At 40.9% G+C, this 17,274-nt stretch overlaps 1 protein-coding gene across 3 annotated transcripts in view; it reads right to left on the reverse strand.

Annotated features, from left to right (window-relative positions):
* The window catches only part of dnajc17 (DnaJ (Hsp40) homolog, subfamily C, member 17), a 32,112-nt gene extending 15,842 nt beyond the window's left edge, over positions 1-16,270 (reverse strand). For all 3 annotated transcript variants that reach the window (XM_056394175.1, XM_056394176.1, XM_056394174.1), the window contains exons 1-10: positions 16,068-16,270; positions 9,997-10,066; positions 8,398-8,456; positions 8,228-8,315; positions 7,805-7,881; positions 7,006-7,126; positions 6,119-6,168; positions 3,958-4,035; positions 1,801-1,881; positions 1,052-1,171 (exon numbers count right to left, since the gene is read on the reverse strand). In XM_056394175.1, the coding sequence (XP_056250150.1) occupies positions 1,052-1,171; positions 1,801-1,881; positions 3,958-4,035; positions 6,119-6,168; positions 7,006-7,126; positions 7,805-7,881; positions 8,228-8,315; positions 8,398-8,456; positions 9,997-10,066; positions 16,068-16,148 (825 nt within the window). In that variant the 5' untranslated portion in view covers positions 16,149-16,270. The remainder of the gene's footprint in view (positions 1-1,051; positions 1,172-1,800; positions 1,882-3,957; positions 4,036-6,118; positions 6,169-7,005; positions 7,127-7,804; positions 7,882-8,227; positions 8,316-8,397; positions 8,457-9,996; positions 10,067-16,067) is intronic.
* Positions 16,271-17,274: the final 1,004 nt, after the last annotated feature.

Genomic DNA, 17,274 nt, shown 5'->3' on the forward strand with positions numbered 1-17,274 from the left:
GAGTCTCAGATGCTAGCCCTGACAAGGTGATCTGTGACATCGCACTAGGCTGGAGGTGAAACCCAGTTCAGCAGCAGCTCTGGAGACACAGTTAAGTAGAGGGAGAGAGTTTACTAATCTGCAATCCTCCATATGTAATGATCACTACATAAGAGAGGTAAAATAGCCCCGATGGAAACAAAACATTCCTTCATACTAATCTAATGACAAGAAAGAAAAACCTTGTATATTCTGAGAGGATATACCTGAAATGAGATTACCCTGTCTGCAATGGAGTTAACATACCTTTGGTGTCTGCATGTGTGCTGGCAGCAAAAGACAATATTACGCGCGCAAAATCAATCAAGAAAGTCGAGATTGCAATATGGACTGTGATCGCAAAATCACAAGAGGCAACACATCAGAGGGAATTCTTTTAAGACAGTTTCTCCTCAATAAAGCTCTCTAGTTTTATGCAGCAAATGTTTGGCCAGCAGTAAATAAATCCTTCAAATTCAAAATGAGCAATTACATTCCCCTTTAAAAAAAAAAAAAAAAATTCCAACAGATATTAAAATGGTCAAAATGAAGAAAAAAAAATTAATTTCTTCATTATCAATAGCAATACAGACACACAGGCTCAAATGCCCCAGAGCACACATTTAATCAGTCTCACATGCCAGGCTACCATTATTGCAAACTGCTCCTCCCGCGTTGCTTTGTGAAGTGCAGCATTCCTGGGGTCTCCCAGGTCAGGCCCGTTAATGAGCGGTCGACCAAGGGCTTTGGGCCAGTGCCGGGCCAGCGCCTCACCACTCCAAAGCAAATAAACTGAGGTCCATTTAACCAAACACATTGTTCTAGGCCAGACTAGGGGAGTGCAAGCACTAGGGCAATATTTGTGCCGCTGATATGAAAATAAAACCTCAGAAAGTTTACATACCTCTCTTTGCGGGGCAGTGTTTAGTCAATAGTATTTGTGTTGGAAGTGGTGTACATGGGAACATAGAGCTGACATGCTTTATAAGAAAGGGGGGAATTACAACAGTGCATTTTCGTGTTATACCGTTACCTGTGAAGGCATGAACTGGCCAGGCTGAGATACTGGAGCAATAACCTCGGGCTGTCCTTCAAGCCACGAAATCTTCAAGGGGTTTCCACTCAGGCCACATTCATTCTTAACCGCCAGCTCCTAAACACACAAAATAATCTGTGAGTGGATCAAGAGATGATTTCTCTTATTTTATTAGGCCAGAAAAATGAATCCTCTCTCTCCTGATATCTGTTATGGTTGTCTTGTATCTATCTTACACCTAAAGGGACAGTTGGTATAGTATATATATGAAAAACACATGTAGACATGGACAAAGGTGGATTATAACTGGGCCAGGAAGAGACCACAGACCCTGCACCTAGGTCCTAGTAAACTGACAGACATGTTTCCCTGGAGGGAAACCACATGCCGTGGTGAGGAAACCACAAGAGAAAAGCACACCATCAGGACAAAGGGCCTGAGGATCCAGACAGTGAGGAACAATGAAGCAGCTCAAGTCCTTCCGTCCAATGGTTTCCATCAGCACAGAGATCTCAACACTACAGAAAGACTAAAACATCAGTTTAGGTCGCAGAGATTGTCCTGAGGCTGAGAAGTCTATGACAGGTGTCATTCTTAGTAATAATCAAACTCAGCAGGTGACCTGAGACTTCGAGGCAAGTGAGTGGTAAGCAAATGTGGTTCTGTGCAAATGTCTGCTTTGGATAAGATTTTCATTATTGAACAAACGAATGGGGACATAGACTGGGGAAGAGTTAGGTACTTACAGCTGCTCTCACAGTTGCAAATTCAACCACAGCACTTCCTTTCTTCTTACTGGATAGAATCACATTCAAAACATCCCCATACTAGAGGTAAGAAATGGGAGAATAAAAGAAAAGTCAAGTAGAGGAAGAGGAGAGATGCAGAACATTCAAATTAGTATTTCCTTTCACAGCACAACCCATACCCATGAAAACAGAAAGCATATGCAGACTCAAAAACTCAAAACATTGGTGAATATAATAGACTTCTGGCAAAAAAAAAGAGTGTGGATTCAATATGTGTTTGGTTATTAAACCAAATCTCTAATGATAGGGTTTGTATGTTTGGGGCTGAAACAGTAATACTGCAGAGAACATTCAGTAACATCATGTACAAGAGTGAGACCTCTGAGACTTCTCAAAAGAGACAAGAGGCAATACTTTATGTCATCATTTTAGCTACTCCTTGTACACTGACGACATTCGACAAATAATATTTTTGGCATGGAGGCTGGATATAGATGTGGCTGCCATCCAGCTCGCTGCCTGAAATCAGAACAGGGAGGGAAGGTTGGCCAAAAAGGGGATCAGGACGAAGAGCATCTCAGCCATTCCCTGACCTCTGACCAAGTCCTTATAGACTTTGTCTCTGTCCAAGAGAGCTGGAGAGAGGAGGAGGAAGGCTATAGACACAGCTTAGCGGGGGAGACAAAAACTAAATGTCTGTTGAATGCAGTAATTAGCAGAGCAAAGGGTTTTTTAAATTCCTCAGGGTTTTTATCACCTATAACCAAGGTCTTTTGTCATTAACCTCTTTCCACCCAAAGCTGGGGCTTGGGAGCAAAAAGTAGGATGGACGTGGCCTTTGACAGTCTCATTCTGTGAAAATGTAGCTTTCTGGGAATGGGAAAGTCCAGGAATGCTAATGCTTACTAAGGACACTCTGGAGCAAGCCAACAGTGACAAAGGAGACTCTCAAAAGGCCTCTGTTTCATAAAACATAAATATCTTAACATGGGTTTTTTTTCCTCGTTAAACGAAGATGTATTATTTTAGGCGGCCAAAGTACACAAGACCGCGCACGTACGCATGCACAAGTACACACATACCATACTTGCTTTCCCACACAGTGGTGGCTATTTCTACTTGCTCAAACCATTAACTGTCGTTCAGCGGAGCTTTGCCATCTCAAACAAAAAATTTTCCTGAAATTTATTCCCTTTGCTTAAGTATTTAAAAAGGAACAACACTTTTTTTCCAGTCTTCACTCCGACACAGCCCTCCTGCCTGGGACCATATTGATTGAGTGTGTGCATAGGAGAAATTCATACGCCTTTTTCCGGATGGCTTGACGTCAATGACACTTGCCCTATCCTCATTTCAGGCAAACCTATGCCCCACCAAAAGCCCTTGTGACGGATCATAGCATGAAGTGGTACTAGGTTGCATGAGAAGAGCACATTTCCTAATGCCTCCCTTGGCACTGCTTAATCACCTGGTAAGAGGGGCGCAAACAATGGTGTGCATGACTTTAAAAGGGCACTACAACATTGCCCTCAGCACTTTCACTGCAACAAAACTTAATGGGCCTTGTTTAAGGGGAAGAATAAAATGATCTACAGCGCTGATGTCATGCAGACCTCAAATATGGCCGGACTCTGCAGGCAGGTTTGTTACCATGGAGCTCTGCTTTGGGACAGCGGGGATAGAGAGATTTACATTCTAACATTATACAGTACATGTAATCTTATATTGTAAAAGACCTATATAACCTGATATACTGAATTAAAAACTGAAATTTTGAGTGAGAAACAATTCATAGATTAAATACCCACATGGGAATGACTTTTTTTTGGTTAATCCAGTCAATAAATTGCCTCACATATTAAAGTACTTCATCACATCCACGCAAAATTCACGTAAATCCAAAAATCCTGTAAAGCAGTGCTCCTCATTAATTCACCACATTTCCTGCAAAGTCCTAACACTGCCAGATATATTAAAGGGATTGCTACCTCAGTAGTCCTCAAGGATTATATAATAATACAACCCAACCCAAAATGATACCTTACTGTATTTGTTCTGTGGAAAAAATAAGAGTCCTGAAAGCAAGTAAGTGTTTTGCTGTATAAATTAGCAGCAAGTATTGTAGCATTCTGGCAATATGTATTTGATTTCCACCTTTTGTAGAAGTCTCAAAAGCATGTCTTGAGAGTAGCCTCCATTTGTCTCGTCATCTTTTTTACACTTCCACTTCAACTGGAAAGAGAAAGAAGACAGAAGGAGAGGTTGGTATTAGTCATGGAGACTTTCAAGAACTAAAGACGTGCATGATAATGTCTCATCATTAGAGCACAATTGATTAAGCTCAGCTGACAAGGAGACAAAGCATTCCAGGTAGGCTTGGTCTTAATAACACACTGATTACAATAACCATCAGGACAGACTGGAGTTACGGGAGAAAGATATTGTTAAACTCTTGGAACATCACCCTGGCGCCACCTGTGAGACCTGCAGTCAATTTCCATTCATACCAAGGGTGCTGGTCAGCTAGAAATGGTGAAATTTAACACACTGACCCCTGTACCAGAGAATACATGGTGACTCACCTGCTTAACTGCAGTTCCACGGAATAAAGACCAACACCAGATGCAGTAATGACTATGTAATCCAAAGCAGGTCGATGCCAAAGGTGCTCGGTTGTGGGCAAAAAAAAAGTGGCAGTCCTTGTGTGTTGTGTCTTAGCTTGAACTGCAGTCAACCTATTTGCTTGTGTAACAATGTTTCTGGGCCTTGAGTCTTGATACCTGCCATTTTTCAATGTGTAAAGGCTGTTTTAGAAATTACTGTGCAATTTTCTAGGCTTAAGAGCAACTTCCACAAAAGGCATGGATATAATTTATCTTTTTTTTTTCTTTTTTTTTTTCTTGGTTAGAGTCCTGTCGCTAAATGCTGACGTGAGTTCCCGTAGACCTAAAAAGATATATTGTGCAACTTCTCATATTCATGTACAAAGCACTGCAGAGTCTACGCCAACATCACACTAACTGCTTAAAGTAGCATGATAAATGGCGAGCACAAAGTGTTGAATCAGCTCCAGCATTCTGCTCACTGTCAGAATAACAGCATTTCTGGGAATTTCCATGTCTACATAGCCTCTTTTACCAACAAATGTGCATTCTTCTTCCAAGAGCAATCCCCCACTACCTACTGATAACCTTCTAACCCATTAATCTTTGAATAAGATGCTCAAGTATTTGTATGATGTGATCGCTACGGTTTTAGCCCGCAACACTGACACATTGCTCTTACTAGTTTAAATAAATATACATATAGAAAAGACATTTGTGGAAACATCCCAAATAGCTCCTTCTGCATTTGATATCCACCTACCCAATGAAAATACATTTTCAAAGAGCCTTCACATGAAAAGTGACTGAAACTTGATTCAAGAAATAATTGATTTCATATAAATAGCAATGATTTGAAGTTAAGTTAATAATTTTGCTAAAGATCATGTCTCTAACATTGCCATAATAAAAAAAAAATCTAAAATCAAGTCAAACTTTGAAAACCAGGATCATTTTAGAACACAAGCCAGGATTTGAATCAGTGTCAGGATACTCCACAGGGAAAACAAAAGAAAAAACATGGTTCTAGAGTTCAGGCTAGACATATAAAAAGCATTAACACATTATTTCTTAAATAAATTCTAATGCAGTTATTGATGTAGAAATTTTGTTTCACAACAACATGAAAAACCTGACACTTAACATAATCTTAAAAATGAACTGTGGTCAGGACTCAACAGCCTCTGAGACAGACCTATGCTGTAACGTTCCCATGTCCATGAACATGACCTGTGATACTGTCAGTCTTAAGGCTGCTGTTTGTTTTTCTAACTGAACACACAAACGTCAGGGAATACACTGCTGCGCTAGATGACTATCAAATTTTAAAACCAGATTTAATGTCTAAACACATTAGCTAACATCCCCAGTGTCCGTTAATATGCGCAGGCTTGGTCGCTTCCAGGAGTTAATATAATAAGCCCTCTCTTGGCATAGTCACAGGTCTCCGGACGACGTAGGGCCTACTCTGGAGGAAAGGCCGTTAGAATACGCTGGTGGGACAACGTATGTGGTCTCCAAATAATGAATTACAAATGTCTAAGGTTCTATCAGAATCCCAGCTGAGTGCCTGCACTTTCACTCAGATAGAGCAGTTCCTGCTGAATATTCTGGGACCCCCCACCCCCTCCGATCTTCCTGCATAATATTCCAAGAACTGCAACCCTCACCCCCACCTCATTCACTGACAACCCAATAGCTGAAAGTCTTACCTTCAATTTGGGGCTCACTTTGCTCTTGGAACATCTCTCCACTCCTGGGTCTGAAAAAAACAAGAACTGTGAGATGTAAGGTAAGGTGAAAAGACAAAGAAACAATTGTTTTGCTGAAGAAAGAAATATGGCGCTCAAGATGGCTTTCAAGGGACTCATGCAGATGGACGGCAATTTAAAACTGGCTGTCATGTGGTAAATGTATGGTTCTTGCTACAGTCTGATGATCCACAGAGTGCCTCTCGAGATGGAACAGACAGAGCGCTCATCCAGGGGAGGGATGAGGAGGCCTGACTGCGTGCAAGTGGAAGAGACGTGCTGACTATGCATGAGTAATTGCCCAGCCACAAAAAGGGATCTAGTCAAGGGCCAAGACTCAGTACTTCCCTTATATACCCACACTTCCATAGCCATATTTTACAAGACTTAATTTTTTTTTCATGTCTCCAGAATGGAGACACCAAGGCTTTAATGCAAAAATATTATCATGAGGTTAAAAGTTTGATGGACAGTGTGTGTGCATGTGCGTAGTATTTGGCATTTCTAAGTTACCATGCCAAGTTGTCTTGCTGCCAAAAAACTAAAATAGACTTCTTCAAAGTGTTTTAACACAAAACATCAATTCAAATATACATTGGGTTATTGTTATTGTTTTTTATGTGAATAATATTTGGTGAACCACAGGCTGCCTGGTGACTGCTGTGGTCGGACTGACACTATGATGTTTGGGAAACATGGGGGTTCACTCAACTGAGGTTTCAGGGTAGTAAAATGACTTCACTGGACCTAACTGGATTTATCCAGGCAGAACAGGCCTGCAAAGAACTGGTTTGGTTAACCTGGACTGGAGCAGAATAGACTAGGCTAAATCTTAGAAGTGGACATACTTCTCTGAGCGTAGTCTCCTGTTTGCTCCTGCTGTGCTTCTCTTTCCCTCTGGATTTGCTCTCTGATGAGCCTCTGTTCCTCCTCAAGCTGCCTGGATCCCTCCTCTCTTAAACGGGCAATCTGGTGGAGATAGACACATAAAAACAGTGATGTACACAGATTTTCAAGACAATATTTAAGTGAAAGCAACATATGCATTTTGACTCTTCATCATGCAATGATGTAATTCATCACCTGTATGGCTTCCCTATTCTATGACAACCTATCTGCTATTCCAAGAGAATGTGCAGAACACCTTATTTCATCAGTTAAGACCATAACACCTTGAGATGAGACAGAAAATGGAACAGTGCCACCTACTGGTTACCTCATCCGCCTAAGCCACGTATTTACATGCATTAAGCACATTGAGCATATGCCATGACTCACCTTGGAAGCATGCACACCATTTTTATTTATCATTGGCTTTCTGAACAAAGTGCATCAAGTCATGCAATATTATCTAATGGGTTTACTGATAATTATGATATGGCAGTGAAAAAAAGCCTGTCTCAGATAGAGCCTTTGTTCCTGACCCAAGTCTTTGAAAGATTTCAACTCAATCAGAGGGAACTATCTGACGAAGACCAGAATAAAAGCACCTGGGCGTGCTTCAGAATTTCCTGGATGCACTGGAATACCTTGATTCCAGTGCATGTCTGAGGCCTGTAGTATAGCGAAATTTTTATTTTTAATTTTCTCTCTGGGGTATGTGTGGTGGACTATCATATCTCATGTGGTATCTATTTATTCTCTTACCTCTTCTTCAAGTGTTCTAGTGATTTGAACCTCGTCCTGGCTCTGAGCTTCTGCTTGTCGCTCTCTGGCCTCCAAATCTGTTATAGCAAAGCACATACACACAGCTCTGTATTGCCTTCATACTCAATCTCTTCCACAAGGAAACAGACAAATCCATGCTAAGTAACTTGATTATTTATAATTATAATTATTTATTATTTATATATAACAGCTGCTCATATTTTATCATATACTGGACAATCCATGTGGCTGTCCCCGTCACTTTAAAAACCTCAGCTCTTGTTGGGTTAATCCTGGTATATGTCTGACAAACAAAATCTGATTCAAATATAACCCTTTCCAATACCAAAACAAAACCCACTTACAATAAAAAAAAAAAAAAAAAAAAAAAAAAAAAAGAGATGCTCCAAGATTTGAACTCACCAAGCTTTATTTTCTTTCTCTTATCATCTAGTTTCCTGTTTCTTTCTTCTGCTTGCTTCTTGGCAGCGCAGATCTTGTCATAGGCAGCCTGAACACAGCATTGGACACCAAGATGAATTGTGTCTATGTGCATTTGTATGACAGCTTGAGAGAGAGGTCTGTTGTTTTACCTTGGCAGCAGCATCAGTTAGCACCTCGAGGGCCTGGGACAACTGGTGGAAGAGCTCAGCTAGAACAAAGTGAGATGAGAGAAGTGATAAGACTGAAAACCCTGTTACTGAATCAACACATAAACATTTACATTCTAGGTTTCTGTATGCGTGTGTAATATCAACTATAAAAATATATATATTTTTATATAATTATGAATCCACAAATAAATTATTATTATTATTATTTATTTAATGTTTATTTGTATAGGGACAAAATACAAAGTATAAATCAAATGCCGCATACCAGATCATTTAGAGCTGCAATACAAATTGCAATGACATAACACTGGTAAATTTATAAATGTGACACGACAAGACAATGACAAGAGTGAAGAATGGGTTTATGCCGAAAAGCATTATGTATTCAGCATGATATCTTCATGGGACACAGGTCTGAGAGAAATTTTAAGCTTCAAAAAGGCGCAAGAAGTCTCACGAAACCTGTTTCCACCAATGACACAGCCATGCATCACCACATAAAACTCTTGCCCTCTCCATCTTCCATTACAGCCCCTCAAGGGGCCACTGCCGCAGTCACCACTACCACGCAAGACTCTAGCTCCACACTTGTCATCCAACTCACACACATGCACAAACATACACAGGGAGACCACAATCCCACTCCCCATCATACAACCGCCACACCACTGCACTATACAAGCCAAGCTTAATCATTCACTTATGAGAGGCCTAACGAACCGATACTGTTACTCCCTGTGGGGACTGGCAGCGCACACTAACAGGAGGCTCTGGAGATCATGCTACCAGCAGAGGCGGTCAGGTTACCTACATGCATATAATGGGCTGGAATGAAATCCAACTGGGGTAGACCTGCCATGCCCACTAGGCAGGAGTGTCACAACATGGGAGGTTGAGGAAAATGAGGGATAAGGGGGTTGTCTTCAGCCAGTGAGGAATCATGACCCCCAAGTCACCTCTTACACGCACACAACCTTCCCTTGAGGCGCAGCAAGTCCCAAGACTTTCTCTGCTCTCGTGCGATAGTGACCGGGTCTGTACATATGCGGGTTCAAGTGTTGAGGCCCTCCAAACCACTTCTTTTCCATTTCTGGGAAACCGACCCCCTGCTTTTGTATTATCCCACTCAACCCCACCAATTTCCCAGTTTTTTTTTCCTGACATAATCAGGAATTGTCTGAACCATCCAGCAACCACATAAACCTCACTTGAAAACATGCCTCATGACCAGCCTTTGTCCAAGGTGCCTTTTTTTCCCCCCCTCCTGACAAAAAGCTACATTGAGATTTCCTGGTCTAATTTTTGACATGCTAGTTGGCGACAGGCTGTGGGAGGACTCATAAAGCCAAGTAGAGGGATGGAGTGGGGTGATGGTGGTGCTGGTGGTGTTTGGCTGGTCCTGTCTGGCTAGAGAGCCGGTGGGAGAGAGAGGCGCTGGTTAGACTTCCTACAGAGGGCTGTGGCTTCGCTGTCTGGCAGGGTTTAAATTGCTGAGAGCGCTACTCTGGAGCTTGGATAGTGAAGAGAGATGATGAAGAGAAGCAAACACAGATAAAACACATTAACTGGCTCACTCACCTGCTTTTGGGTTGTCTGGGTTCTTGTCTGGATGGCATGTCAAGGCTTTCTGTCGATAAGCTTTCTTGATCTAGGAAGGAAACAGAAGAACCCCTGAAGTTATGTAGAGTGGAAAATGTTGATTAGGACACAAAGAGAACGAATCATTCACTTAAGCAAAGATTTTGGCCATGTGAAATTTAAATTCTTACTCTCAGTACCAATTATCTTTATCCTGCCTTCCTTGGCCCAGAAAACTAAAGTCTGAATAAAAAATGATGGTCCCATTGAAATAACAGCACAAATAGTAACAGTCTGACATGGAAGCACTGGGGGTGAAATGTGGTCTGCATTTAAATAAAAATCTGGGATTGTATTGTTTGGATCAAATCAACACCTGAGCGGATCCTCTGCTTCGTGTCCTTTTGACATGTTGTTAATGGAATCTAAGCACCACGGTACATAATGCACAGTGAATTACCCACACAAGAATCCCAAATTGTTTTCAGGCAAATTGCCAGTTTGCGAGATAAATGTGTTACAGCCTAGTATCAGTACATCTTTATTCAAACTTTACAAAAAAATATTACAATAACATACACAAACAGAGTGCCATTGTGTACAACAAATATGAGGAGGACGCAATTAATATCTTAGGCTGGTAGCCAACACTTTTGGGAGGTTCAGAGAACGAAAGTGGAAAAACTAAACAATACTTTGGAGTGTTGTAATGTCATATGAGGTTTTAGTTTTAGCTGATTTTTTTGTTAACGCTGGGTCACTGCTTGGAATGTTAACCATTCATTGGTCCTTCTAGGGACCAGTTAATGACAAGGTGGTTTTCATTAGATCTCTGCTCCTCTGGAGAAAGAGGGGAAGCAGGAAAACTTTCAGTGGAGACCAGAGGGGGCTGTAGAGTGCGGTGATGAGGCTCTCTGCACACAACCTCTGAAAACACACGCTCATATTTATGCATTGCATGCAAAGGACTTGGCACATACATCCCCCATACGTCCAAGCTCAGACACAAACACACACACTGACATACACTTTCTCGCCAGTCTTAATCAGCCATGCCAAAGTTCTGCATGTTTTCCTATACACCCCCCTTAGCGCAAACCAATCTCGTGCCAGTACGCTACGGGCCATAGAATTTGGGAGCTCCTCTCTTCAAGCCTGGGAAACATTTGCATTGAACGCCTTGTCCCTGTGTGTTGTTTTGCACAATTTACTCTCAAGACTGCACACCAAAACATACAGAGTTGACTTTACTCAGGGGGAAACAAAAGTCAACTCTGAGGGAACTGAGCAGAATGGTGTAATCCGTCAGTGTCCAAGTCTTTTTACACAGCGACTCCAATGAGTCTCCATGACAGTCAAGGTAGACACATTAAGCTGGATGCCCATTGTCCAAGCTACAAGAACTAAGCCTTCACATGGTTATATGAAAGCCACAAGCCTCCAGTGAACCCTCTGGAGATTATCATGGTTCAGACAGCTCCTAAATGTCACAAGTCCTTTCCTCTATCTCTTGGTCAACACCAGTTTTTTTTTCTCATTATAGTTCCAATAGTAAATGAGAACTTGGTTCACCGAGAGGGCTTTGAGAGACTAGACATCATTAAGGGATATTTAGTCTTGCTGCTTGGCACAGAGCCTTCCTACAGATCAAGACTGACACGCAGGGCTATGGACTGGCGCCAAACACATATGCTTGATGGCCTAAGCCCATTTCCCTTTTTTAGCCTCCCCCTGTCTGTCTCTCCCCTTTCTTTTCTCTGTGCTCACTATCATTGCTTTGTCCAGTTCTCTATAAAGACTTTTGGTAAGGTACAAGGGAATGAAAATGGAAGTTTAAAGGTCAAGTTTACTGTCATTCATCCGTATACAGGTATACAGTTGAACAAAATGGCGTTCCTCACTGGGACCACAGAAAAGCAAAGAAGCAAGCAGAGCCACTGTGGAAGCAAAGTGTCCTAAGTAACAGGCAGGCAGTCGTAACATCTGGACTCCCTGCTTTATACAGTCCAATCAGTGCTTTTACAACACATAGTGGAAAAGAATCTGCTTTTAAGGACTACATCACCACTACACTACGAAGTTATAGTTCTTAAACTACAGTTTTGTGAACATCTTTACTGACTATTTCCAAATGCATGTTTTAGTTTTTTTCCAACCTCTCCAACTATCAATTGGTTTCCTTTCATTACCATATCATATGAAAATCAACTAGAATAAAATCCATCAAACTTGCTTGAGTGGTGTAGTCCATCTTTGCATGGTAATGCATTTTATGTGCAGACTGATGTTTTTTTTTTAATTTGAAGTGCATTACCTCTCAACAATAATGCAATTTTGACAAAAACGAATGCACCTTCATGCTTACACAAGCAAGATTCAAAAGAAGGTGACATTTTTATACACAATTTAAACCCATGGATGCCTGGAATGGTAGAAAAATTAATTAAGATTTTTAAAACAGTAACACAGTTCACAGATGCAAAGTTAAGCATGTGTGATTTAAAATTAACAACTGCTATGGTCCTTTAAGAGGTGACTCCGTGTCCTGAGCTCACACTCTACTTCTCATGTTCTTCTTCACCTGCAGCCAGCTGACAAGATAAACATGTCTCCATCTGCTGTAAACATTGGAGATGTTTAATGTTGTCAGGACAAAAGTCTGGCCAGCTGAGCTGTTTGACAAGCACAACATGTCATTATTGATGCTGTTCTGGTGGAGAGTAGCCAAGTTGCACATCTTCATCTTTGCCTCACTGAGCTCAGTTAAAGGTTAAGTTAACACACATGCTTCTCTACATTTAACTTTATTATCTTACCTCCCTTTCTCTCAAGCTTTTCTCTCTATCTACTGCTCCTTTCCTTTTCACTCCTTCTAGCATCTTCTACCATATCTTGTCTAAACTGCGCTTCCAGTGCTGTTTTGTTAAATAATACATGATTACTCCCATCAATGCCGTATCACGCAAGCCTTAATTGATGCTGGAAGACCCTAAAGCCCTTTGGTCCTACAAACTAGAAGCCAAAGCGAGGTTAGCACATGTGTGTGGATAAGAGCTCTCAGCTCAAGTGGCATCTTTCTTTCTTCTAATCCAGTCAATTACTGTAGCAATTGTCTTTTTGCATTCAGCATGATCTTTCAGGATTGGCTCTTGAATCAGTTATAAGTAAGAACATTTGAAGAGAAAACCATAAGAACTGCTTGGCTAAAACAAACTGCTTGTGCTAACAGAAGAGCAAATATTCTGCTTTGTTTTCTCTCTTGCAATTCAAATTATTCTACAGTCACATGCTCATTTTCCTTGTCTTATAAAAAAGACAAAATGAATGGGAGAAATATCAACTATTTCCCATGCTTGAGTTTGAAGAGTGAGGAACCAAAAAAAAAAAAAAACAAGGAAAGACTCCAATTGTGCAGCAGCAGGCCAACAGTAGCCTAATGGTTAGTGCCTGGTGAAAAACAGACTCTCTGGGATGCCCTGATCCCTGCCTGCCACGGTCTTAACTGCATGCCTACATCTTGTCCTCATTACACTACTCTTTGGTGCCAATTATAGTTGACAAACTGGTCCTGCTGCAGCCGCAGTACAGCCCTGTTAGGGTCCTTAGCCTGCGTGTCTGATTAGCTGCCTGATCTGCCATGGGCCCATCCTCCTTAATTACAACACTCTGCTATTTACGGGACATTATCAGCTGGAGGAAAATAATAACAGGCACAACAAGGAGAAGGAGGGAGAAGAACAAGGACATGGGCAAAGAGGCCATTAACAGATGGAGAATGGGAGAGCTAAAAGCAAGAAGAAAAACTTGATGTAATGAAAACAAACCGTGAGACAGTCAACTGGGTATTCATTTAGCATTATTAATTTTTAATCAATAGGTATCAAAATGATGTGATCATTTTTTGTTATCATTTTACATAATTCAGCTGACCTAATGGATGATCCCAAGCTAGCAGTAACTGAAAATGGCAACAAACTGTTACTGAGGTTTTTATTCATATCATATGTGAAGAGCTTTGTCTGACGTAATATATAACAAACAGATCAATGCATTTAACCTTAATGATGTTAAAAGAATTCAAACCTGATGACCCCTGGTTACATCACTGTGGATGTGAACCATAGGATGCAATGAAAATCCAACCAAGCAGACACTCAGTTTACAGTGTAATGTGAACACCTTCCCTTGGATGATCTGCCTCGAAGTTAATCATCCAGGCATGTAGTTACTGCATACACTGCAACACATCAGGTACACCCCAATTTAAGTAGCCGAATAAACCACAATAAATTTTGTGTGGTCTTGGCTGTTGATGCTGTTTTACCAAGCAATCTGTGGTAGGTAAAACACACACTTATGCAATTACTCCTCAAGCCCTGCTAATATGCATGAGCACAACTCTTTAAATGGTGGCTAGCCTTCAACAACAGCCTCCCTTAGCATTACAAGACTAAAACAAACCCCAGGCATCCATAGTCAATAAATCTTAGGCTCTGACATGCCAGTTTCCGCAGCATTTATCCGACACCCAAGCTCAGAGGAAGGTCAACAGCAGTGATAATAGAAAGAGATGCTAAATAGAAGCAGGAGATGCAGAACGCAAATACTCATCAACTCATCACTGCATCAAGGCAATGTTTTACGATCCGTTGCAAAGCCCACATATACAGACTGAGGGATGAGCTTTCCCTGTCTCTGTGATGCACAACATGCCTGATAGTGGTGGTGGAGCAGAGGGCCAAACAATTGGGATAAGTAGCCCATCTGATGACATCTGTCTTCTCACACTTGATTGATTTTTGAGCCCCCCACCCCAAGCCTCAATTCATCACACACGCACGCGCGCGCACACACATACATACATACATACACACACACACACACACACACACACACACACACACACACACACACACACACACACACACACACACACACACACACAAACAAACATTCTCTATCTCTCTCGACCATCAGCAGACCTCACAGAACCAGCATTCTGCATTTTAGAGTCTCAATTCTGCCCAAGCCACAACCACCAACCTCCCCTTCCTCCAGGATATTCCTCTGGGGAGGACAGGACTTTGAAATCCAATTAAGAAATTAACTTCCTCCCTCGTTTTGGCAGTCATTTTAATTTCCCTACGGGGCTGTGGATTCTGCATGCTGGAAACTGTGAGGAGTGGTGGTCTTAGGGAAAATGCTGGATTCAGGACATCATGGTGAACCACTCTGGGCTGGGAAATTAAATGTAGAGAAGAGTCAACAAATCTTCCCAGAGTTAATTTAAAATCCTTGCAAGCACATGTAATTCAGGCAAAATCCTGTTTGTTTTGTAGAATACAGGGGTGAGATAACAGATCTAACATAGGCTGCCCCCAGTATCACAGCAATTTATGCCCTTAATTATCAATTTTCCGGAGCTGATCAGATTAAATCATATTACCACTCCAAGATTACATGTGATCAGTTCTGTGGGTTTAGTTTCTAGATAAAGAATGTACGCTGAGTTAGCAGACTTAAAATTAATTTCACATCCATACAATTTGGAATTTATATTCATTAAATAGTTATATGCCTATGACAAATGTATTTCATGTCAGTCTTGTGTTGCTCATAGTCATGCCAAAGACTTCATTGATGCAACGTCGCCGCTCAGTGGCGTCTTTATTGTATCACACCGTGGTGACTTAGCCATTAGCCGGTTAGTGTCTTATGCTACGTGGAGTCTCACTACACCTGAAATCTCAGTCCTCGTTTAATTTACATGTCGTTTCCCTTAACTGAAAAAAAAATTAATGTGTTACGTTAATTTACACACACACACACACACACACACACACTCACTGCTACAAGCTCAGTGGTAGCAAGCTACCATTGCCTCCTACTTGTGGACAAAAATGTCCTCATACACTTATAAACTCACCGTGTACAAACATATCTTTTTTTTAACACTTAACACCGATAAACTGCCAGTCAGAACATCATCCAGTCTGCTTAGAAACAGCAGCGGCTAACTTAACGGTAACAGTTTTTGTGTAACTAGCTTAACAGCTAGCTTATTCACACACCTCTTTCGTTGTAGCAGTGCTTTCAATGCCGAGTAAACCATACAGGTCAATTTGTAGGATATCCTTGGCCTTTCCGGACATGTCTGCCGATAAAACAGCTACAGTACTAACACAGAATAATAACTAAAGTAAACGCAATGTTAACGTTTGGCTAGTTCAACTGTTTGTTGTTGTTGCAGGCAGCATGAGTTTGACGTCTTCGACATGACGTTTCAGATGTGCACTGCAACCTGGGAAATGAAGTTTTTGTTCTCTTCAGGTTTCTTTTAGAAAGAGTTTCAGTGTTTTACTATAGCATTTATATCTAAAAGTTGGTTTCATAAGTTTTAAACTTTTAAATATTTTTAACATCTTTGAGTGGAGCTAACCCGTCAAGTTGTTGTTGTTGTTGTTGTTGTTGTTGTTGTTGTTGTTGCTGCTGTTTTTATTTTTCATATACATATTTTATTATCCAGTCTTTCTATTGTCTATTTTCATTGACTTTATATTTATCCTTTTTTTATTGTAAAGCACTTTGACCTACATCCTTCGTATGAAAAGCGCTCTATAACTAAAGATTATTATTATTATTATTATTATTATTATTATTAAATCCAAATGTAAAAAAATAAATGTTTTTATAACAGATACTGAACCAGTGCCTCTATTTTACAATAGACCATGTCATATAGTTGTTGTTACACTGTATATTGATATTGATATTGGTTGAGAAATACAGAAATATGATTGATTTTTTTTATTGGATTTATTTAGTTTCAATCAATCAGTTATCTTTTTAACAACAATAAAGTGTAGCGGTGGGAGGGGGAAGGGGGTAAGGGTTAGGGTTAAGGAATGGATGGGGGGATGAGGGGAGAGAAAGAGGGTGGATAGATGGGGCGGGTGGGAACATGTGGAGAAAAGAGAAGATAGTGGGGGTTGGGGAGATAGAAGGAAGGTTGAGGGGTAAGTTAAGGAGGGATTGGAGTGAGGCAGACAGAGGAAGGGGTGGGGGGTGGATTTTACATTTTGTTCACCACTGAACACCATTTTTTCTCAATAAAAAGTTATTGAAGAGGTCAAATAAAACTCGCTAATATTCTTGCTAATGGCCAGTTAGAAAATGTGTTAGTTTGTCAAGTTTGCTAAGTCGCTAATGGGACAATAACTTTACACTGGTTATTCAAAAGATGAATTTGAGTTTCTGTCTTGTGCTTCTCTGCAAACC

This window comes from Seriola aureovittata, chromosome 13 (assembly GCF_021018895.1).
Source record: "Seriola aureovittata isolate HTS-2021-v1 ecotype China chromosome 13, ASM2101889v1, whole genome shotgun sequence".
NCBI classification, from domain to species: domain Eukaryota; kingdom Metazoa; phylum Chordata; class Actinopteri; order Carangiformes; family Carangidae; genus Seriola; species Seriola aureovittata.